This window comes from Sapajus apella, unplaced genomic scaffold, assembly GCF_009761245.1.
Source record: "Sapajus apella isolate SASKATOON/1434 unplaced genomic scaffold, GSC_monkey_1.0 scaffold86, whole genome shotgun sequence".
In the NCBI taxonomy this organism is placed as follows: Eukaryota; Metazoa; Chordata; class Mammalia; order Primates; family Cebidae; genus Sapajus; species Sapajus apella.
In genome coordinates this window covers 8793281-8818855 of record NW_022437026.1, presented here as the reverse complement: position 1 = coordinate 8818855, position 25575 = coordinate 8793281, and the positions used below count along the sequence as shown (strand labels likewise).

The 25575-nt window shown below is 38.0% G+C and overlaps 1 protein-coding gene across 1 annotated transcript in view; it reads left to right on the top strand.

The window, feature by feature from the left end:
- The window catches only part of CD163L1 (CD163 molecule like 1), an 84978-nt gene that overhangs the window by 51685 nt on the left and 7718 nt on the right, over window positions 1-25575 (top strand). The window contains exons 9-18 of the mRNA XM_032254690.1: window positions 5745-6065; window positions 9284-9598; window positions 9701-10015; window positions 10367-10459; window positions 10856-11170; window positions 11976-12296; window positions 16244-16552; window positions 16898-16930; window positions 17678-17788; window positions 18520-18615. Of these exons, the coding sequence (XP_032110581.1) occupies window positions 5745-6065; window positions 9284-9598; window positions 9701-10015; window positions 10367-10459; window positions 10856-11170; window positions 11976-12296; window positions 16244-16552; window positions 16898-16930; window positions 17678-17788; window positions 18520-18615 (2229 nt within the window). The remainder of the gene's footprint in view (window positions 1-5744; window positions 6066-9283; window positions 9599-9700; window positions 10016-10366; window positions 10460-10855; window positions 11171-11975; window positions 12297-16243; window positions 16553-16897; window positions 16931-17677; window positions 17789-18519; window positions 18616-25575) is intronic.

Below are 25575 nucleotides of genomic sequence, written 5' to 3'. Positions count from 1 at the left end.
CTGAAGTTGCTTATCAGCTTAAGGAGGTTTGGGGTTGAGATGATGGGGTCTTCTAAATATACAATCATGTTGTCTGCAAATAGGGACAATTTGACCTCTTCTTTTCCTAATTGAATGTCCTTTATTTCATTTTCTTGCCTGATTGCTCTGGCTAGAACTTCCAATACTATATTGAATAGGAGTGGTGAGAGAAGGCATCCTTGTCTAGTGCCAGATTTTGAAGGGAATGCTTCTTGTTTTTGCCTGTTCAGTATGATATTGGCTGTTGGTTTGTCGTAAATAGCTTTTATTATTTTGAGATACATTCCGTTGGTACCTAGTTTATTGAGAGTTTTTAGCATAAAGGGCTATTGAATTTTGTAAAAGGCCTTCTTTTCATCTATTGAGATAATCATGTGTTATTTGTCTTTGGTTCTGTTTATGTGGTGAATTGTGTTTATAGATTTGCATTTGTTGAACCAGCCTTATGTCCTCAAGATGAAGCCTACTTGATCATGGTGGATAAGCTTTTTGATGTGCTCTTGGATTCAGTTTGCTAGTATTTTATTGAAGATTTTTGCATCAATGTTCATCATGGATATTGGCCTGTAGTTTTCTTTTTTAGTTGAGTCTCTGCCGGGTTTTGGTATCAGGATGATGTTAGCCTCATAAAATGATTTGGGAAGGATTCCCTTTTTTTGTATTGTTTGGAATAGTTTCAACAGGAATGGTAACAGTTCCTTTTTGTAGGCCTGGTAGAATTCGGCTATGAACCCATCTGGACCTGGACTTTTTTCTATTAATTGCTGCCTCAACTTCAGCCCTTGTTATTGGTCTATTCAGGGTTTTAACTTCTTCCTGACTTAGTGTTGGGAGTGTGCAATTGTCCAGGAATTTATCAGTTTCTTCCAGTTTTACTGGTTTATGTGCATAGAGTTGTTTGTAGTAATCTCTGATGGTAGATTGTATTTCTGAGGAATTGGTGGTGATCTCCCCTTTATCTTTTTTTATTGCATCTAATCAGGACATTTCTCTTTTCTTTTTTATTAGTCTAGCTAGTAGTGTGTCTATTTTGTTGATCTTTTAAAAAAACCAGTTCCTGGATTTATTGATTTTTTGAAAGGTTTTTGTGTCTCTGTCTCCTTCAGTTCTGCTCTGATCTAGTTATTTCTTGTCTTCTGCTAGCTTTTGAGTTTTTTTGATCTTGCTCCTCTAGCTCTTTCAATTTTGATGATAGGATGTTGATTTTTAGATCTTTCCTTGCTTCTCATGTGAGCATTTATTACTGTAAATTTCCCTCTAGACACTCCTTTAAATGTGTCCCAGAGATTCTGGTATGTTGTGTCTTCATTCTCATTGGTTTTGAAGACCATTTTTATTTCTGCCTTTATTTCATTGTTTATCCATTTGTCATTCAGGAGTAGTTGTTCAGTTACCATGTGTGTGGTTTTGAGTGCTTTCCTTAATCCTGAGTTCTAATTTGATTGCACTGTGGTCTGAGAGACTGTTTGTTATGATTTCCAATCTTTTGCATTTCCTGAGGAATAATTTACTTCCAAGTATGTGGTCAATTTTAAAGTAAGTGTGATGTGGTGCTCAGAAGAATGTGTATTCTGTGGATCCGGGGCGGAGCATTCTATAAATGTCTATTAGGTTCACTTGGTCCAAATCTGTGTTCAAGTCCTGGTTATCCTTGTTGAGCTTCTGTCTCCTTGATCTGTCCAATACTGTCAGTGGAGTGTTAAAGTCTCCCACTATTATTGTGCAGGAGTCTAAGTCTCTTTGTAGGTCTTTAAGAACTTGCTTTATGTACCTGGGTCCTCCTGCATTGGGTGCATATATATTTAGGATAGTTAGCTCTTCTTGTTGCATTGATCCTTTTACCATTATGTAATGCCCTTCTTTGTCTCTTTTGATCTTTGTTGGTTTAAAGTCCATTTTATCAGAGACTGGGATTGCTACCCCTGCTTTTTTTGGCTGTCCATTTGCTTGGTAAATCTTCTTCCATCCCTTTATTTTGAGTCTGTGTGAGTCCTGGCACATGAGATGGGTCTCCTGAATACAGCACACCGATGGGACTTGACTTTTTATCCAGTTTGCCAGTCTGTGCCTTTTGATTGGGGCATTTATGCCATTTACATTCAATGTTAGTATTGTTATGTTTGAATTTGATCCTGCCGTTTTGTTACTGGCTGGTTGTTTGCCCATTAGTTGACAGGGTTTCTTCATTGCATCGTTGTTCTTTACCATTTGGTACATTTTTGCAGTGGCTGGTACTGGTTGTTCCTTTCTATGTTTAGTACTTCCTTCTGGAGCTCTTGTAAGGCAGGTCTCATAGTGATGAAATCTCTCAGCAATTGCTTGTCTGTAAAGGATTTCATTTCTCCTTCACTTATGAAGCTTAATTTGGTCAGATATGAAATTCCTGGTTGAAAGTTCTTTTCTTTAAGAATGTTGAATATTGGCCCCCACTCCCTTCTAGCTTGTAGGGTTTCTGCCGAGAGATCCGCTGTGAGTCTGGTGGTCTTTCCTTTGTGGGTGACTCAACCTTTCTCTCTGGCTGCCTTTAGGATTTTTTTCTTCATTTCAACCCTGGTGAGTCTGATGATTATGTGCCTTGAGTTTCCTGTTGTTGAGGAGTATCTTTGTGGTGTTCTCTGTATTTCCTGGATTTGAGTATTGGCCTGCCTTGTTAAGTTGTGGACATTCTCTTGGATAATATCCTGAAGAGTGTTTTCCAGCTTGGATTCATTCTCTTCATCACATTCAGATATGCTGATCAAGCGTAGATTAGGTCTTTTCACATAATCTCATATTTCTTCTAGGCTTTGTTCATTTGTTTTCACTCTTTTTTCTCTAATCTTGCCTTCTCATTTTAGTTCATTGATTTGATCTTCAATCTCTGATATCCTTTCTTCTGCTTGGTCAATTTGGCTGTTGAAACTTTTGTATGCCTCACAAAGTGCTCATGCCATGTCTTTCAGCTCCATCAAGTCATTTATGTTCTTCTCTAAGTGGTTTATTCTAGTTGGCATTTGATCCAACCTTTTTTCAAGGTTCTTAGTTTCTTTGTATTGGGTTAGAACATGGTCTTTTACCTCAGAGAAGTTTGTTATTACCCACCTTCTGAAGCCTGCTTCTGTCAGTTTGTCAAACTCATTCTCTGTCTTGTTCTGTTCCCTTGATGGTGAGGAGTTGTGATCCCTGGGAGGAGATGAGGTGTTCAGGTATTTGATGGTTTCATCCTTTTTGCACTGGTTTCTTCCCATCTTTGTGGATTTATCTCCGCTTGATCCTTGAAGTTGGTGATTTCAGGAGGAATCTCTGAGTGGATGTCCTTTCTGTTGAGGTTGGAGCTATGCCTTTTTTTGCCTGTAGAGGTGCTGCTGGGCTGCCTTGGATTCAGTCAGGCTGCTGGTGGGTGGTCTTCCCCTGGAGTTTGTTTAGGCAGGTGAGTTTAGCCCCGCCTTCCCAGTGGCATCTCTCCTTTGCCAATCTCAGTCTTCCTGGTTAAGGTCAAACTGGTGTATTCGCTGTGAAGCTTTCTAGCGTGTGGGCTTCAGTTTGAGTTTTGTAGGGGTGGGGCCTTCCAGGCCTTATGGCCTGTTTCCCTGCTTTCAACTCTGCCTTTCTGTGGGACAGCAGTTCCACCCCACTGGCATTAGTCCATACTTCTTCCCAGGTCCATGCTGACAACTTGCAGCACCAGGTGGGAGATGTCGCTCAAATTTGCATTGACAACCCACAGCACCCCTCAGCCTGACAGGGGTCTCGTGGACCATGGGTTGCAGGAGGGATGAGGGAAGCACAGGATCTGAATTGGAGCACTGAAGAGGTGAAGTCCCAGACCCTCCAAGCTGGCTGCATGTTCCAGGTGGGGGCGTGCCCTGTCCTGTCTTGGTTCGCCCTCCCTGGGTTGCTCTTGCCCTCCTTTGACTTGCCTTCCCTGGGCTATTTTCAGTGTCCTACCAGTCCCACTGAAATGAACCCAGTACCTCACTTGGACTCGGGAAGTCCTCTAGCCCTCTGTGTCTCATTCACTGGGAGCTGCATTCCAGTGTTGCCTCTTCTCGGCCATCTTGGTGCCCCCCTTTGAATTTTTCTTTAAACTGAAACAATAGAAAACAAGCTGATACTATGGATAGTTTTTATTTAGATAAAGAAGTATTATATTCTTATATAATTAAATATACTGTCAAATTAGTAGGCACTATTACTTGAGTGTTTCACAGACTATACTACAGGACACCCAAAACTACCAAAGTGCCCTAAAAAGATAATAAGTCTGGAATTAGATTCATTGCATTTCACATCAATACTGCTAAAACTTTCCCTCAAAGACTGACTCAGTTTGGCTCAGAATTAATTTCTGATTTAATTTTTTTCCTCCTTTTAAAAAAGGTTTTTATTTCCATAGGTTTTTGGGAAACAGGTGGCAATTGGTTACATGAGTGAATTCTTCAGTGGTGATGTGTGAGATTTCGGTGCACCCATCACCCGAGCAGTATACACTGAACCTGATTGGTAGTCTTTCACTTCACAGTCCCTTCTACCCTTTCCCCTGAGTCCTCAAAGTCCATTGTATTATTCTTATGTCTTTGCATCCTCATAGCTTAGCTCCAAGTTATGAATGAGAACATATGATGTTTGGTTTTCCATTCCTGAGTTACTTCACCTAGCATAATAGTCTCCAGTTCCACCCAGATTGCTGCAGATGTCATTAATTCATTCATTTTTATGACTGAGTAGTATTCTATCATATACACACACACACACACACACACACACACACATACCACAGTTTCCTTATCCACTTGTTGATTGATGGGCATTTGGGCTGGTTTTATATTTTTGCAATTGCGACTTGTGATGCTATAAATATGCATGTGCAAGTATCTTTTTCAGATAATGACTTCTTTTCCTCTGGGTAGATACTCAGTAGTGGGACTGCTGGATCAAATGGTAGTTCTGCTTTTAGTTTAAGGAATCTCCACACTGTTTTTCATAGCGGTTCTAGTAGTTTACATTCCACCAGCAGTGTAGAAGTGTTCCCTTTTCACTGCATCCATGCAAACATGTTATTTTTAATTTTTTTTATTATGGTCTTTCTCGCAGGCATAAGGTAGTATTGCACTGTAGTTTTGATTTGCATTTCCTTGATCATTAGTGATGCTGAATATTTTTCATTTAAAAAAAAACCCACTTCTCTTCTCACATACAATGAATTTCATGTTCCTTTTCCTGAGCTCCAATTTCTTTTTAGAATTACTTCATTTGGCGTCACTAATAGGCAAGTTTCTCCATTTTTCTGGATTTGGTAATATCACAACCCTATGCAGTTTTTCCTTGACTTTTCATTAAATCGTATCACCTCTTCCTAATATTCTCTTTAGTCTCTAACATGCAATATGTAATTCTTCAAATATTCAGTCAAGAATTAGGGCCATTAAGTAACATTATTTTTTATCCTAAGTCTCTGATAAGATTTTGTAAGCAAAATTATATCCTTGCTTTATAAGCCAGAAATTTTAATGGATTTGAAACATACTCTGTGTACTTTTTATAAATGTTATTTTTATCCAGTAAACAGGAAAATTAAGTTCTAAGGAAAATACAAAATGAAATTAAATGCACTGGTGAAGCCAGGACCTGAACAATCTCTCAACTTTTGGCCACTGGTCTATGTTACTGTACATGAATGGAGAGGAATCTTAAGTGTCTCACGTAGAGTGCTTCTCTAAAATTATTGTGGTATTTGTTTACAGATGCATCGGATATGGAGCTGAGGCTTGTGGGTGGAAGCAGCAGGTGTGCCGGAATAGTTGAGGTGAAAGTCCAGGGAGCTGTGGGAATTTTGTGTGCTAACAACTGGGGAATGAACACTGCTGAAGTTGTTTGCAGGCAACTTGAATGTGGGTCTCCAATCAGTGTCTCCAGACAGCCTCATTTTACAGAAGGATCACTGCGCATCTTACTATCTAATTCTCGCTGCACTGGAAAGGAGGCCTCTATCTGGGATTGTGTACAATGGGAGTGGAAACGGACCATGTGCTTTGTAAATATGGAAGCAAGTTTGATCTGCTCAGGTAATTCCTGGACAAAGATAAACATGTTTATTTGATTATTTATTTTTGCAATTATTTAATACATATTTATGACATGGCTACTTAACAATATTAGGTCAAAAATAAATGAACTAGATGAAAGTAATCCTACCCTCTTATCTAGAAGACATGTGTATAATAAAAATATATAATAAAATAATTCTTTATTTAAAATTGTATGAAGTAGAAGCACAAGATGAAATGAGAAGGCGTAATTAGAAGCTATTACCTATTTGCAGAGTCGGAGAATATTTCTGTGAAGTGATAGTTAAGGAAAGATGGGAAGGATATGTATGATTTAATCATATGAAGAAGTGTTGGGAAGATTACTTTAAACAGTAGTATTTTATTCAAGTACCACACTTGGGAATGAACTCGTGTTATTCCAGGAACTAAAAAATGGTTGAAAGAAGAGGTATTAGATCGAAGTGAACGAGGGGGAAAGTTATAATAAAGTCTTGATATGTAGGCAAGGGCAAGGTTATTTGTGGAATAGGGAGTTTGGACTTTATTCTAAAGTGAATGGTAAACCATTGAAGGTTGTAAGCATGATAAAACTTGCATTTCACAGACAGCACTCTGACTGCAGGGTGTGTGTGTGTGTGTGTGTGTGTGTGTGTGTGTGTGTGTTGGAGAGAAGAGGCTATTGGATGCAGGGAGTCATGTTGTTGAATAATTCTAGGGATGATATGGAATTTTGATTAGGATGCTCATTATGGAGCTGAAAACAACAAAACTTGATACACTGAATGTAGGAATAAAGATAAAGATTTCTATATTAAGCAGATGGGTATACTGCAGTTTCATCATCTGGAAAGATAATCTTGGAAGAGAAGCTGGTTAGAGAGGGTGGGATGATGAGTCCAACTTTGTATGTGTGAAATGTGAGGTGATGGTAAGGCAGTCATCAAAGGAAGAGGGTTGGAGGAAAGTGGATGTAAGGTTTATGTGATCAGAAGACTTGTCTTGAATGGAGATAGAACTATTAGAGTCCTAGAGATGTAGATGGAAACCAAATCTAGGAATAAAATGTAAATTGAGAATTTTAAAAGCCTAGATCCAAGAAGAACGAGCTCTTAGCCCTGAAGAACAATAATATTTAATGGTTTACTGACATAAAAGAAGTTGGAAAAGCATACTGAGGAGCAGTGGTCGCAGAATGTCACATCACTAAAACCAAGGGAAGAAGACGTTTCAAAAAGATGGGGAAATCAATTCTGGAAAAAACCTAAGAGGCCAATGTAGATGAAACTAAACAATTTCCACCAAGTTTAGCAACAGAGAAGTCATGAATAATTTTTTTTTTTTTTTTGAGACGGAGTTTCGCTCTTGTTACCCAGGCTGGAGTGCAATGGCGCGATCTCGGCTCACCGCACCCTCCGCCTCCTGGGTTCAGGCAATTCTCCTGCCTCAGCCTCCTGAGTAGCTGGGACTACAGGCACACGCCACCATGCCCAGCTAATTTTTTGTATTTTTAGTAGAGACGGGGTTTCACCATGTTGACCAGGATGGTCTCGATCTCTTGACCTCGTGATCCACCCGCCTCGGCCTCCCAAAGTGCTGGGATTACAGGCTTGAGCCACCGTGCCCGGCCAGTCATGAATAAATTTAATAAAAGTAGTTCTGTCACATTAGAAAAAGGAGATCATTTCAAGTTGAGAAGGAAATGGGAGGTAAAGATGTTAGGATAATAGGCATAGATTATTTCCAAAAAGTTGAATTTTAAGGCGAATAAATAGATAAGGTAATGACTAAAAAGGAATATGATCTCCAGGGGAGTTACTCAATTTTTTTTTATGGATAGGAGATTCTAGGGTAGTACTGTTCAAAAGAACATCACTTTCTGTGAGGAAGTAAAATATATGCTACTAGCTGATGCTAGGGGCTATAGAAAAAAATAGAACTGGAAAATAGAATTCACAGTGTTTGTAGGACAGAATGAAATTCCAAATAAAATGATTGGGGTAGGCCTTACTTAAAAGGTGAAACACAGACAAAGACTTGAAGGGGATGGGAGAGTCAGTTGTGTGCATATATGCAGAAGGAAAATACAAATGGAGATGCAGCCAGTTCAAAAGCCTTGGGGCAGGATTATGCCTGATATGTTTGAAGAAGAGAAAGGAATCCAGCTGAAGCGCAATAAGTAAAACATCAGGACATAGCACCAAAAGAGGTAAATGAGCAGGGGAAGGTCACCCAAGGACAGCTAGGTCTTCGTAGGAGTTTAGGTTTTTACTCTGAGTGAAATATAGAATCATGGAAGGATTTGGGGTGGAATACTGATTTAACCTGATCATTCTAAATGATCTCTTTGGATTTTTATTTTTTAAAAGATGAACTATAGAGGAATAATTATAGAAATAGGGAATCTGTAGGAATCTATTACAGTAACTCAGGCAAGTAATGGTGGTGGTTCAATCCAGGTGCTAGGGTTGATGGGGTGAGAAGTTTTGGGATTGTGGACATACTTTGAAAATGCAGAAAACAAAACTTTCTGAAAGGCAAGATACATTATGTAACAGAAGTCAAGAATTATTTCTAAATATTTGAGTCTCTGGCATGATGGAGTTCCATCAATAGAGATATGGAAGTCTGCAGCTTTAGATAGGTGCTTGAAAGGACTCCAAGGAATTCACACTGAGATGCCTATAGGAAATCCAAGAGGAAATGCTAGACGGAAATTGGATAAATGAGTCAGGAGTTTGGAAAAATGCCTGGGTTGGAGACAGACAACTCACACTGCTAATATAAGTAGTTTTGCTGCAAAGGATAGAGTCAGAATAATGGGCAGCATTTTTTGGTTGTTTATAAATTACTCATTTAGATAGATTCCTGGGGTCTGACCCAGTAGGTAGAAGTCCTTCTATTCTTATTTTATACCATCTTGTTACGATGACTACAAATCTTAATATACTGTTTAATGCTGAGGTTAGTCAGTGTCTTTCAACGTAAACAAATTGTGCAATTAATTTCCTTCAGTTCTAAATCTAGGATTGGTGGGTCACCAAGACGTAGAAAATAGGTATGTAATCCAGATCTATGAACTTAAGTCTGTACTGCAAATATTATTCTCTGAGCGTCTACCAATGGCATTTTCTAATGAATGGAGAAAAACTGCCCTGGGGTTAGATGTGGAGATTGGAGACAGGGATAGATTTTGGAAAACCCAAAAAACTAACCTTTGAAATACTACTTTGTAGCCCACAGGCAGCCCAGGCTGGTTGGAGCTGATACGCCCTGTTCTGGACTTGTTGAAGTGAAACATGGAGACACATGGGGCTCTGTTTGTGATTCTGATTTCTCTCTTCATGCTGCCCATGTGCTGTGCAGAGAATTAAATTGTGGAGAGGCCATATCTCTTTCTGTGGGAGCTCACTTTGAAAAAGGGAATGGTCTAACTTGGGCCGAAAAGTTCCAGTGTGAAGGGAGTGAAACTTACCTTGCATTATGCCCCACAGTTCAGCATTCGGAAGGCACTTGTATGCACGGCAGAGAAGTTGGAGTCATCTGTTCTCGTGAGATTTTTAATAATCTTAATTGGTTGGGGCTAGAGATGGGGAGTATGGAGCTGGAGCTGATATGTCATGATGTCTCTTCTATGGCCCTGTCTCCCCCAGGATATACAGATGCCCGTCTTGTGAATGGCAAATCCCAGTGTGAGGGGCAAGTGGAGCTCAAGGTGTTTGGATACTGGGGCTCACTGTGTGACACCCACTGGGACCTAGAAGATGCCCATGTTCTTTGCAGACAGCTCAGCTGTGGGGTTGCTGTCTCAACCACAGGAGGAAAATATATTGGAGAAGGAAGTGGTCGTGTTTGGGGACACAATTTTCATTGCTCCGGGAAGGAATCAGTTCTGGATAGCTGTCCAATGACAGTTCTTGGAGCAGCTCCCTGTATCCATGAAAACACTGTCTCTGTGACCTGCACAGGTAAGAGAACAGTGCTTATGGTCAACTACTGTCAACATAGCCCAGATATGGGAGTGTGGGATTAAAGGAAAGAGGGGTAAGAAAATGGGGGCACACGTGGGAGGAGGATAGGCATGACAGTCAGAGTAACATGTAAGAAATAAAGATAACTAGGGCCATTCCTAGGGTGAAGTGAACACCTCTGTGTTTGGGGATTTAGGAGTAGACATTATTAATAAAAATGATTTCCATAGACGACAGGGTTTGAAAAGTCCTTATCATAATTGCCCATTCCATGTTATCACAGAACTCTTCAACCTTTTCCATGCATTTCGGTCTTACTTTTGCCCTATTTCCTGCACCCTCCACCAGGAAACCTGACCCAGCCAGTGTTTCTATGCCCTGCAAATTTATCTCACCCATATTTGCCTGCAGTTCCGGAGGGCGGTGTTTTCGTCTGCTTAGGTAAGCAGAATCAGTCTTAGGAAACACTGCAGCTTTTTGTTTGTTTGTTTTTGAGACAGAGTCTCGCTCCGTCGCCAGGCGCCAGGCTGGAGTGCAATGGCGCAATCTCGGCTCACTGCAACCTCCGCCTCCTGGGTTCAAGCAATTCTCGTTCCTCTCGTTCCTCAGCCTCCCGAGTAGCTGGGACTACAGGCGCGCGCCACCATACTCAGCTAATTTTTGTATTTTTAGTAGAGACGGGGTTTCACCGTGTTGGCCAGGATGGTCTCGATCTCCTGACCTTGTGATCCACCTGCCTCGGCCTCCCAGAGTGCTGGGATTACAGGCGTGAGCCACCGCGCCCGGCCACTGCCGCTTTAAAGAACGTGATTTAGTAACTGGCCTTTCTCCTTTAAGAGGACAAACAGCTCCGCCTGGTGGACGGGAGCAGCCGCTGCGCCGGGAGAGTCGAGATCTATCACGACCGCGCCTGGGGCAGCGTCTGTGATGACAGCTGGGACCTGAGCGATGCCCACGTGGTGTGCAGACAGCTGGGCTGTGGAGAGGCCCTCAATGCCACGCTCTCTGCTCACTTTGGGGCGGGGTCAGGGCCCATCTGGCTGGATGACCTGAACTGCACAGGAACGGAGTCCCACTTGTGGCAGTGCCCCTCCCGGGGCTGGGGGCAGCACGACTGCAGGCACAAGGAGGACGCAGGGGTCATCTGCTCAGGTCTGTGTTGCTGCCTTTTCACCCTCCTCCACACACACGTGCACACACATGCACACACACAACACAGTTGTAAAGTGTAGTGAGAAGTGGCTTAGGAAGACAAAAAAAAATCGACTTGATTTTAATCCTGTTCTTATACTGATTTCTTAATACACTTGTCATATTTCATTTGTCTGGGTATCATCCATAACTGAGAAAAATAGAAGGTTGGTCTTACTGTCAGAGAAGGTTGGACCCCAAAAAAGGGACCTCATATTATATCCACTTTGACCTTAAGAGGTCAAAAGACATTGAATAACTTGTCTGAGAATACACTGTCAACTGTGCTCAGTCGGCCATATTTTGTTGTTCCGTTTTGTTTTAGGCTTTTAACAGCCTGCAGCCGTGGTTGTTAGTTTCTGTCTCTAGCGGTAAGCGGAAAAGAGGGATGAGCCTGACCAGAAACAGAAACTGAGAACCCATGCCTGAATTCTCTCCCTTGGACATCCCTGCAAATGGGGTTGACCTCCTGATAATTGTCTGAATCGAATTTATGTTCCAGAGTAGCGTGTAGAACGTTGCATTTTAACTCATTGATACAAATTTAATGCTCAAATACTATTCTTGGGAAACCCTCGCTAACCCGGAAATCACACAAGACCCTCAGTTTCCATCAGATAATATGCTGTTAATATGTTGGAGTGATTTATGGAATTGTAGCGTGAGCCCTAGTATGTTGTTTCCAGGGGAAGAAATGGATTCCTTGGGGAGGAATTGTCCAACTCCAAAGGAAATATTTAACACTAGGTTTTGTATTTGCCTCTAGAATTCACAGCCTTGAGGCTCTACAGTGAAACTGAAACGGAGAGCTGTGCTGGGAGACTGGAAGTCTTCTATAATGGGACCTGGGGCAGCGTTGGCAGGAGGAACATCACCACAGCCACAGCAGGGATTGCGTGCAGGCAGCTGGGCTGTGCAGAGAATGGAGTCGTCAGCCCCGCCCCTTTATCTAAGACAGGCTCTGGTTTCATGTGGGTGGATGACATTCAATGTCCTAAAATGCATATCTCCCTATGGCAGTGCCTGTCTGCGCCGTGGGAGCGAAGAATCTCTAGCCCAGCAGAAGAGACCTGGATCACATGTGAAGGTGGGTATCGCTCTGAACACTGGCTGTCACTGAAACCCTGTGGAATATAATTTACCGAAAATAGCAAATCTTTCCATCCAGGAACACATGGCAGACTCACTGAAAAGTACATGACAATAAATGGTGATTTATCACATCTGTGGTATATTGAAATTTTATTATTTTGGTTTGGTTTTAAAAGGATAACAACTCATAAACAATTATAGGGTTTTAAAAAATGAAAAATAGAATATGTTTTGTCTTAGAAATTCTAGAAAGCTCAGAACTTTTGAGGAAATGTAAATTATTTGGGGAGATTAAACACCTTTATTTTTTCCTGCAGAACGTTTTACTACGAGAAGTTACTTGATTATTTATAAGGCACTTGTAAATGTCCTATTTGATTAAAATGTAATATGTTTATTGTAGAGATTTTAGAAATTGTACAATTATAAATAATAAATTCATTTCACATTTAATCTGATTATCAAAAATAACCTTTACCAATATTCAGAAACATTATTAGTCTATCTTTTGTTCAAAAACTTAAAGTTATGATAGTGTATATAAAATGTAGATACTGTATATGTGTATATGTATATACAGTATGATATATATGTATATAATGTATTTTTATACATGTATAATACCACGTATGCATAAAGTAGGATTTCTGTATCCTACTTTTATATGTAAAAGTATACTGTAAATATATTCTAATTTCAATAAATAGCCTTCAAATGGCATGCAATATTTTATCATGTGAACACAATCATGTGATTATTGGTTTTAAGGCTATTTCTCACTGTCAAACTAGTATAAATAATGTCATCATAAGCACCCTTATTCATTTTCAGTGAATCTCTGATTATATCTGAAGGTTATATTTCTAGTCTCATGAGTGGGTAAAATGAGGGAACATTTTTTATGTATCTTTATATGTACTAGTTAATTACTTCAGCAGAAAGCCTATGGTGTCAGTTTTCATTCTTATCACCAGTATATGAGAGCATCGATTTTATTTCACCCTTCCTACCAATGTTACACACAGAGAGAAACACACACAGACATACACGTAATTCCCAAATTAAAATTTTACCTATTTCAACATAATTTGCATGTATTTGGTTAGTAGTGGATATTGACATTATTTATGAATATTGTCCATTTGTGGTATATATATATATATATACTTTTTTTTTTTTTTTTTTTGAGATTCGGAGTTGCCCTGTTGCCAGGCTGGAGCACAGTGACGCAGTCTCGGCTCACTGCAACCTCCGCCTCCCAAGTTCAAGCGATTCTTCTGCTTCAGCCTCCCAAGTAGCTGGGACTACAGGCATGTACCAAACGCCCGGCTAATTTTTGTATTTTTAGTAGAGACGGGGTTTCACCATGTTGGCCAGGATGGTCTCGATCTCTTGACCTCGTGATCCACCCGCCTTGGCCTCCCAAAGTGCTGGGATTACAGGCATGAGCCACCGTGCCTGGCCTGTGATTTATATTTTTAAGCACTTTGCTTCCTTTTACTATTATAATTTTATCACATAATTCCCCAAACAAGAATTTGAAAAAAATACAAATATCACCTATAATGCCATGATCAGTGGATGCCATATTAGCTGAAGTTATACTCTTGTGTATCATATATGCATTTGTATTTTATATATATTCATGTATTTTACTGCAAAAAATGTTATACAATGTGTATTTGTGCTGCTTGCTCTTTTGATTCCGTAATATTTTCTCACACTAAAGCATATTTCTTTACCATATGATATGCTATGATCTCATGCACCACATGCCTGTGATTGGACATTTAGAAAATTCAAATTATTTTTCCGTTTTAGTTAACATCACATTAAATATCCTTAAGCATACAGAACATTATTTTAGGATATTTCTCAATATTTTCTTTCCAAAATCTATTTTTCCATTTAATCCATTATATTACCTGAAATTTTGGATTTCAACTATCTTGTTTTAATTTTCCATATTTTACATGAAAATTTTGCATCAATATGAATATGAATGATACTATGCCATAGATTCTCTTTAGGGCTCTTTTTATATTTGTTAATTTTAGTACTGAAGATTTGTTGCAATATAAAATTACCAGGATAAATTCTGCCAGCTTGTATGATCTTTAATAATACATGGAATAAAATTATATTTCAGTATTGGAGAGAGATAACTATAGCTATTTTGGATGGTAATTTGTTAATACTTAAAAAGAATGTCTAGGACTACTGGGTTAATCTTATTTTCTCAAGTCAATTTTGTGAAAGGATTAAAGCATGTATTAGTCAATTCTCATGCTGCTAATAAAGACATACCTGAGGCTTAATGGACTCACAGTTTCACGTTTGGGCAGGCCTCACAATCATGGCGGAAGGCAAAGGAGGAACAAAGTCATATCTTAAAACATGGTGGCAAGCAAGAGTGTGTGCGGGAAAGCTCCCCTTTATAAAACCATCAGCTCTTGCGAGACTTATTCACTATCACAAGAACAGAAAAGACCCAGTCCATGATTCAATTACTTCCCACCAGGTCCCTCCCACAACACATGGGAATTGTGGGAGCTACAATTTGAGATTTGGTTGGGGACAGCCAAACCATAGCAAAGAAGTAGAATTAAAAAACATACTCTGAATTTATTATGAGATAGCCATTCAGTGATGCACTCTGTATTAGTAGGAGGTAGAAGCTAGTCTAAAAGTATTTATTAATAAGACAGAGATTTACAAAAATTAAGAGAAAAAAATGAATCAAACCCTTTCAAGGTGTTTTGCTATGAGAGAGAGAAAAGGGTTAACATGGTACTGTAACTGGAGAGGGGCTCTTATGACAAGGAGAAAGATTTTTTAAAGGGTGCATGTGAACGTTATCAGGTTAATTGACTTGGGGATGAGATGTTTAGATCAAAAAGCCCTTTGGAAAAGAAGACAAGTTACCTAAAAGTTCATTATCTGCTGAAACTTTAGCTTTTCCTATGCTATTATGGAAACTAAAGTCCAATAGAGATATCCTGAGATTCTCTTTTGGTTTTCATGTTGTTGGTGGGCAGAGGCTTAGAATATGAAAGAACATTTAACAAAATAATGAAGAATGAGAAATAAAAATGATAATATCATTCTAAAATATTGAGGATTCTGCAGACTTTCTTGACAGCAAGTTTAAAATGGCCCCAGTTATAATTATCTGCAGCGAAGCTCAGTATTTCAGGAACTGGCTTGAAGGAGTTAGAGAGTTAGGTTTATCCTGCATTTGTACACAGCCATGTAGGTGTGATGAGAGGTCACTAGTGCCAAGGCATTGTTCATTTGGGAAAGAGAATGTGTGTGGTTATCATCTTAGTATACATACTTTACGAGGATCGAAGTGAAGGCAAGAAAGGACTGATAATTGGAGGGCATCGAAGAAGCAACAGTCTATAGATCAGACTTGAGCCAAGTGAACATTAGTTATATTTGGAGAAACAGTGAAAATGAGAGGGGCAAGATAGGGTGTTTGGGTCAGATAGGACATTGAACTTCGGAAAATGAAATCAATATGTTTTGTTTTCAAACATCTAGAGTAGAAAATAAATATCTGGTTTGGCCTCGCTGGAGATGCTTCACCCCTTGACTGTGACTAGGACCAACCACAGTCACGTGTAGGGGCTTATTCACTTTACAGGTTATTCTCTTTTTTTTTTTTTTTTTTAAAGACGGGGTTTCACCGTGTTGGTCAGGCTGGTCTTGAACTCCCGACCTCAGGTGATCGGCCCGCCTTGGCCTCCAAAGTGCTTGGATTACAGGCGTGAGTCACCGAGCTACAAGCTATTCTCTAAACTACGTAACACTGAAATTCTGCCTTCCTTCCCACACCCATATTCATCAAACACATTTACTACCTTCAAGTTTTTCTGCCTAGCATTCTCCCACAACCTCCTTCGGGAGTAAAAACAGCAATGTTTTGTGCCTTTGTAGATAAAATAAGAGTGCGTGGAGGAGACACGGAGTGCTCTGGGAGAGTGGAGGTCTGGCACGAAGGCTCCTGGGGCACAGTGTGTGATGACTCCTGGGACCTGGCCGAGGCGGAAGTGGTGTGTCAGCAGCTGGGCTGCGGCTCTGCTCTGGCTGCCCTGAGGGAGGCTGCGTTTGGCCGGGGGACTGGACCTATCTGGTTGGATGAGATGCAGTGCAAGGGAAATGAGTCATTTCTATGGGACTGTCGTGCCAAACCCTGGGGACAAAGTGACTGTGGACACAAGGAAGATGCTGGTGTGAGGTGCTCTGGTAAGTGTAAAAAGGCTGCACTTAAACTGAGCCTCCTACTAAGGGTAAAGGACATTGGGAAACAGCCTCAGATAGTTGAGCTGAAGTTACTAGGACTTCTTGCTGAAGAATGAAAGGCTGTGTTAAACTAATGTTTTTCCCCAACTAAATCAGATAACGTGCCACAGTTATCTAAAATAGCCACCATAATTTTGAGGGGAAAAAAGCTGGATTTAGCCTTAGACTTCCAAGCAAGAGGATTCTGAGTGATATTTTAAATGCCATCCAATATTCACAGGAGGTGTAAGAAGAACATCCAGCTCCTTTTCTTTCATTTACATCTTCTCTCCCTCTCTCCTCTCTCAGGACAGTCGCTGAAATCACTGAATGCCTCCTCAGGTATAGTTTTCTGCCTATCGGTGGTATAACCTAAGGTTATATGGAAGGTCAAGGGAGGGCAGAAACTGCTACGATAATCAAAGAAGACTGAGGACCGCAGAAACACGAGACTGTGGATGGCAGCCAGCGGCATCAGTAGCTCTGTGACTGCTTTGCTATGCAATCCTTCTCTCTAGAAAAACCCTTTTTACATGCAGAGAATGATAAGACTCTCATGCTACCCTCATAGATAGAATTATATCTTTAGGTTCTCAAATAGTCTTTATGAGACTGGCAGAAACAGCTCAAGCTTCAGGGGAATTGCTTAAACCCGGGAGGCAGAGGCTGCAGGGAGCCGAGATTGTGCCCCTGCACTCAGCCTGGGTGATGGAGTGAGACTCCATCTCAAAACAACAACAAAGAAAGAAAGAAAAAGAAAAGAAAAAGAAACCGATCAGGCCCTAGTATTTTCTGAGTCTGGTGTTTTAGTAGTGAATGCAATGCAAGACGAAAGGTTTAATTATCGAGTCTTTTGTATAAAATTGAAAGTAATTTAGGGCAATAGAATTACAGATAGATTTGGATTCAGTTGTTCCAAGATAGTTTTCATCTAAAATAGCTCTCAGAGATTATGTACTGTTCATGAATATGTTGAAACGTATAGCCATCATTCTTCTCAGCAACTAGGGAACCAGTTTTTTTCCAGTGTATAAACCCACACTTGATATTTACCAGTTTAATACTTATCAATGTTTAATTTCTATACAGGTCATTCAGCACTTATTTTATCTAGTGTCTTTGGGCTCCTTCTCCTGGTTCTGTTTATTCTATTTCTCAAGTGGTGTAAAGTTCAGAAACAAAAACATCTTCCCCACAGAGGTGAGAGCCCCACTGGGATTGCATAAAATGTGAGTTACCTGCCACCAAGGGCACACAGGATGGGGGCTTCCTGCAGAGAGGGAGAAATGCACTGGCCACCTTGAGCACCAGGCCAAATGCAGACGCATGTGGAATGATCAAGAATCAGCCAATCCACAATTCCCATTTATACAAATGCAATCTTTTAGAAGCTGTAGTCTGAAATACAGATGATGAGTCAGATAGGCAAAGATCTCAGCTGATAGACGGAAGGTAATTGTATGTTTTGGTTCAGAATCTAGATTGCAGAAATGACCAATAGAAAATGTGGAAGCATGGTGGAAGATTAAGAACAAGGGTGTCCTGGGTTTGAACACCACTTATATAATTTACTAGCTTGTGGCCTTTGGCTAGAACCTTTCCAAACTCCAATTTCCTAATTTGTAAAGATAATAACAGTACTAACTCATTAGGTTGTTAAGATAGTTAAATAAATTAATCATCTGTATGAAAAACGACCGGCACATAGTAAATACTATGCAAAGAACTTGGTAATAAAAGTAGAGGAATTTCAATGGTTCAAGAAAAAGGAGAATAAACATTAAAAATACATTAGCAGGGATAGGTGCCAAAAAGGCCATTGGATTTTAGCGCAGAGGGATTAATATGTGTCAAACCTTAGCATTAACTGTCCTAATATAAGGGATACGCCATTTGAGTCTGAATCCTAACCACGAAACATCCGTTTTCAGTTTCATCCAGAAGAAGGGGTTCTCTTGAAGAGAATTTATTCCATGAGATGGAGACCTGCCTCAAGACAGAGGACCCACATGGGATAAGAACCTCAGGTCTGTGCAACCCCAGGGGCCTCATTCCATGGAGAGGGTGGGAATACGAGGCAATCTCACTGATACTTAGAAATTCTCCTCAATGGAGATGTGTCTCAGCCTCGTACAAAATCCACAAAAGGGAAACAAATGGGAAATAGATAAGATAAAATATGACTCAAACTTAAGAAAACTGGAATATACATTCTCACTTATTTCATCCTCAGGGCTATATTTAGTTCATGGCAGAGGCGCCAAGCAGAGAAGACTAAAATAAAAAGTATTATTTCTTCTAATAATCAGTCAAATATTTTGTCCACAATTTCATTACAAACCCGGTAAACCATAATTATTTCCCAATTTCATTAGATTATTTTTTAATGTGGTGGCTAAGCTCCTTGAATCTTATCTATATTTGTACATTGATAATTATTTTAAAAATAGTTTTATCGTGATATATAGAGTGGACAAATAGTGCATAAAACTAAACCTTTTTTTGGAAATAACTTGTAGTGGAATTACTGTGACAATACAGTGAACACCATCTGGCAAAGTGACTTTCCAATAGCCATAAAAAATGTTACTCCTCTAAGTTATAAATGAGAATGTATTTTGGTTTTTTTTTTTTTTTGAGACAGAGTCTCACTCTGTCGCCAGGCGCCAGGCTGGAGTGCAGTGGCGCAATCTCGGCTCACTGCAACCTCTGCCTCCCGGGTTCAAGCAATTCTCCTGCCTCAGCCTCCTGAGTAACTGGGACTACAGGCACGCACCGCCACGCCCAGCTAAATTTTTGTGTGTGTGTTTTTAGTAGAGATGGGATTTCACCATGTTGGCCAGGATGGTCTTGATTTCTTGACCTCGTGATCCGCCCACCTCGGCCTCCCAAAGTGCTGGGATTACAGGCATGAGCCACTGCGCCCAGCCATGAGAATGTATTTTACTGAATAATCACTGACACTAAATACTTTCATCATTTACAACGTTGCTAATTTAGTATTTGACAAGTGGCATCTCACTGTTATTTTTAATTAATATTGTTTTAAAATTTTATTTTTGTATTGAAAATAACATGTACATATTTTCTAGCCTTTTTGTGATAATTTAGTACATTCATATAATTTATAAAGATCAAATTAGTATAATTGGGGTATCTGTCACCTCAAATATTTGTCTTTTCATTACACCAGAAACATCTGAATTATTCTCTTTTAGCTATTTTGAAATAGATTATAGTCACCTTATTGATTATCAAACTCGAGGTTTTATTTCTTATAATTGTATATTTGTACTCAATCAACGTCTCTTTATCCTGGGAAGGGTAACTTCTCAGCCTCTGGTAACCATTAATCTACTCCCTTATCTTCTTGGGATCAACAATTTTAGCTCCCACATATGAATGAGAACATGGATATCTGTCTTTCTGTGCTTGGCTTATTTCATTTAACATAATGACCTCCAGTTCCATCTTGTTACTACAAATAACAGGATTCCATTTTTTATGGCTGAATATGTGTGTGTATACACCACATTTTCTTTACCCATTCATTCACTGATGGACACGTAGGCTGATTCCGTATTTCGGCTATTATAAACAGCACTGCAGTAAACACAGTGCAGCTATCACTTCGATATAGGATTTTCTTTTTTCTCGATATATACTCAGAAGTGGAATTACTGAATCATATAGTAATACTATCTTTAGTTTTTTGAGGAACCTCCCTACAGTTTTCCATAATGACTATACTAATTTGCATTCCCATCAACAGTGTGTGAGGGTTCTCCTTTCATCATATCTTCGCCAGTACCCATTATTTCCTGTCCTTTTGATAAAAGCCATTCTGCCTGAAGTGTGATGATATCTCATTGTCTTTTTGAGTTACGTTTCCCTGATTATTAGTGTTGTTGAGCATTTATTTATATATCTATTGGCCATTTGTATGTCTTCTTTTGAGAAATGTCTATTCAGTTCTTTTGACAATTTTAAAATCAGATTAGTTGCTTTTTTGCTATTGTGTTGTCTGAGCTCTTTATATATCTAGATTATTAACTTGTTTATTAGATGGATGGTTTGAAAATATTTTCTCCCACTTTGTGGGTTGTCTCTTCACTCTGTTGATTTTTCCTTTGCTGTCCAGAAGCTTTTCTGGTTGATATAATTCTATTTGTCTGTATTTTTGCTTTGGTGGCCTGTGCTTTTGAGGTCTTACCCAAGAATCTTTGCTCAGACCAATATCCTGGAGTGTTTCCAAATGTTTTCTTCTAGTAGTTTCATAGTCTTAGGTCTTACATTTAGTTATTTAATTCATTTTTATTTGATTTTTTTTATATGGTGTGAGATGGAGTCTGGTTTCATTCTTATGCATATGGCTATTCAGTTTTCCCAGTGCCATTTATTGAAGAGACTGTCTTTTCCCATGTATGTCCTTGGTATATTTGTCAAGAGTGGCTTGGCTATAAATGCATGGATTTGTATCTGGGTTCTCTGTTCTGTTCCACTGGTTTTTGTGTCTGTTTTAGTGCCATGCTGATTTGCTTACCATAATTTTGCAGTATATTTTGAAGTCAGGTAATGTGAGTGCCTCCAGCTTTGTTTTTTTGCTCAGAATAGCTTTGACTATTGGGGGCCTTCTGTTGTTCTATCTAAAATTTATGATTGTTATTTCTATTTCTGTGAAAAATGCAATTAGTATTTTCATAGGGATTACATTGGATCTGTAAACTGCTTTGGGTAGTTGATTTGGGCATTTAACAATACTAATTCTGTCAATCCATTAGCCTAAAATATTTCTATTTTTGTGTCCTCTTCTATTTCTTTCATTAGTGTTTTAGTTTTCTTTGTATACATCTTTCACTTCTTGGTTAAATTGATTCCTGTATTTTATATTCTTTGTAGCTATTGCCAATTGGATTGCCTTTTTGATTTCCTTTTCAGGTTATTTGCTACTGGCATATATAAATTCTACTGATTTTTATATGTTAATTTTGTATTCTGTAACTTTACTGAATGTGTTTATTAGTTCTTACATTTTTTGGTGGAGTATTTAGATTTTTATAACTATAAAACCATATTGTCTGCAAAGAAGGCTAATTTGACTTTCTTTTCAACGAGAATGCCCCATATGTCTTTCTCTTGCCTAATTTCTGTGACTGAGACTTCCAGTATTATGCTGAATAAATGTGGCGAGAGTGGACATCTTTGTTTTGTTCCACATTTTAGAGGAAATGTCTTCTATTTTTCCCCATTTGGTATCATGTTAGCTTTGGATTTACCATGCATGGCCTTTATTATGTTAAAGTATGTTCCTTCTATATCCAGGTTGTTGAGGCTTTTCATCATAAAAGGATGTTGAATTTTCCTGAATGATTTTTTAGCATCTATTGACATGATCATATAGGCTTTGTTCTTGATTCTGTTAATGCAATATATCACTTTTTTATTGATTTACTTATGTTAAACCATCCTTGCACTCCTGGAATAAATTCACTTGATTGTGGTGAAAAATCTTTTAATGTGCTGTTTAATTTAGCTTGCTAATTTTTTGGTGGAGATTTTTACATCTTTGTTTATCAGTGACATCAGCCTAGAGTCTTCTTTTTTTTGTTAGTTTTGTATCAGGGTAACGCTGGCTCTATAAAATGAGTTTAGAGGTGTTCTCTTCAAATTTTTTAAAGGGTTTGAATAGAATTAGCATTAGTTCTTCTTTAAATGTTTGGTAGAATTCAGCAGTGAAGCATCAGGTCCTGGACTTTTCTTTAGTGAGAGATTTAAAAAATTTATGATTATTATGGCTTTGATCTCATGAGTTGTTACTGATTTGTTGAACTTTTCTACTTTTTCATGGTTCAGTATTGGTTGATTGTATATGATAAGAAATATATCAATTTCTTGTAAGTTTTCCAAATTGTTGGTGTATAGTTGTTCATAATATTTTTAAATGATTTGTTGTCTTTCTACAGAAAATATTGTTATCTCTCCTTTTCATTTCTGATTTTATTTACTTGGGTTTTCTCTATTTTTACTTAGTCCAGCTAAAGGTTTATCAATTTGGTTTATCTTTTCAAAAAATCAACTTTTGATCTTGCTCCTTTGTAGTTTTTACGCCTCAATTTAATTTATTTCTTCTCTGAGGTTTATTATTTATTTTTATCTACTAATTTGGGGTTTGGTTTGTTCTTTATTTTTTTTGTTCCCTGAGGTGCACCATTAGCTGGTTATTTGCAGTATTTCTACTTTTTTTTTTTTTTTAGATGGAGTCTCACTCTGTTGCCCAGGCTGGAGTGCAGGGGTACAATCTTGGCTAACTGTGACCTCCACCTCCCAGGTTCAAGCAATTCTCCTGCCTCAGCCTCCAGAGCAGCTGGGATTACAGGCACATGCCACCATGCCTGGCTAATTTTTTTGGATTTTTAGTAGACATTGGGTTTCATCATGGCGACCAGGCTGGTCTCAATGTACTTATTTGATATGGGTGTTTACTGCTATAAACTTTCCTCTTAGTACTATTTTGTGTATTTTGATTTTGTTTTTGCTTTTTTGCTGTATCCCATATATTTCAGTATGTTGTATTTTCATTTCCATTTTTAAAAATCTCTTAATTTTCTTAATTTCTCATTGATCCACTGTTTGTTCAGAAGCATATTGTTTAATTGCCATGCACTTGTGTATTTTTGAGGTTCCTCTTTCATTGATTTCTAGTGTTATTCCATTGTGGAAGAAAAGATACTTGATATGCTTTCTACTTTTTTGAATTTGTTGAGACTTGTTTTCCAGCCTAAGATATGGTCTATTCTGGGGTGCTGATGAAAAGAATGTGTATTCTGCAGCAGTTGGGTGAAATGTTCTGTACATGTCAGTGAGACCTGTTTAGTCTAGAGTATAGTTTAATCCTGACATTTCTTTGTTGGTTTTCTGTCCATTATTGAGAGTGGGATGTTGAAGTCTCCTACTATTACTGTATTGCAAGATACCTATTTACAGCTATTAATTTTTACTTTGTATACTTGAAAGCTCTGGAGTTGGATGCAGCAATATTTATGACTATTACATCCTCTTGCTGAATTTACCCCTTTATCTTTATGTCGTGATCTTCTTTCTTTTCTTACCATCTTTGATTTGTAGTGTATTTCATCTGTTATAAGAAAAGGTACTCTTGTCTTATTTGGTTTCCAGCTGCATGAAATATCTTTCTCTATCCATTTACCTTCAGTCTATGTGTGCGCCTTTAAGTTGAGTAAGTTTCTTGTAGGCAGCATATAGTTGGGTCTTCTTTCTTTATCCATTCAGCCACTTTATGCCTTTTAACTGGAGAACTGAGTCCATTTACATTCAGTGTTATTAGTGATAGTAAGGATGTACTACTGCCATTTTATTTGTTTTATGGTGATTTTATAACTTTTCCCCTTCTTTCTTCCTTTCTTACTATTTTCTTTTGTGGTTAAGTGATTTTCCCTGGTAGCATGTTTTGTTTGTTTGTTTTATTTCAGTAGTTTTAGGGGAACAGGTGATGTTTGGTTACATGGATAAGTTATTTAGTGGTAATTTCTGAGATTCTGGGGCACCTATTCCCTGGGCAGTGTACACTCTAGCCAATGTGTAGTCTTTTATTCCTCACCCCCTTCCCACTCTTCCCCCAGAGCCCCAAAGTTTATTTATCATTTTTATGTCTTTGCATCCTCAAGCTTAGCCCCCACTTATAAATGAGAATAAACAATGTTTGATTTTCCATTCCTGAATTACTTCACTTAGAAAAATGGCATCCAATTCCATCCAGGTTGCTGCAAATGCCATTATTTCTTTCCCTTTCATGGCTGAGTAGTATTCCATGATGTATATATTCCCCATTTTCTTTCACTTGTTGATTGATGGACAATTGGACTGGGTCCATATTTTTACAATGGCAAATTGTTATAAAATGCATGTACAAGTGTCATTTTCATAAAATGACTTCTTTTCCTCTGGGTAAATATTCAGTAGTGGGATTTCTGGATCAAATGTTAGATCTACTTTTACCATTATATTATATTATTATATATTAAAATTGTATATTATATATGTTATATTATTATATATTAATATTATATGTTAAAATATATTACAATTATATTATTGTAAATGATATAATATATCATAATTATATTACTATAATTATATATTATTATATATTATATATATTCATAATAATGTATTATATATGTTATAAATTTTATATTATGATATAATATGTAATTATAATAAAATATAATACATAATTATAATATAATAAAAATTATAATATATTAATTAATATATTAAAATATATGATTTACTAAAATTTATAATTAATATATTAAAATAAATAATTTATTAAAATGTATTGTTAATTATAAATTAATCATATATAATATATTATATTAATAATTAATAATTAATTATCAGTGAATTCATGTCCTTTGTAGGGACATGGATTAATCTGGAAACCATCATTCTCAGCAAACTGACACAAGAATGGAGAATCAAACACCAAATGTTCTCACTCATAGGCAGGTGTTGAACAATGAGAACACATGGACACAGGGAGAGGAGCATCACACACTGGGTTCTGTTGGGAGGGACTAGGGGAGAGACAGTGAGGGGTAGGGAGGTTGGGGAGGGATAATGTGGGGAGAAATGCCAGATATAGGTGACGGGGGGATACAGGCAGCAAACCACATTGCCATGTATGTACCTATGCAACAATTCTGCATGATTTGCACATGTACCCTGGAACCTATAAAAAATATATATTAAAAAATAATTAATTATATAATATACTATTTTATTATAATATATAATATCTTACTATATAATTATATACTTATGAGAAGATATTATATAATCATATAATTAACAATAATAGTATATTCTTATGGAATAATATATATTATTAAAATACATATTATATATAATTAATATATTGATAGAAATAATAAAATATATTAATTAACATAATATACTATAGAATA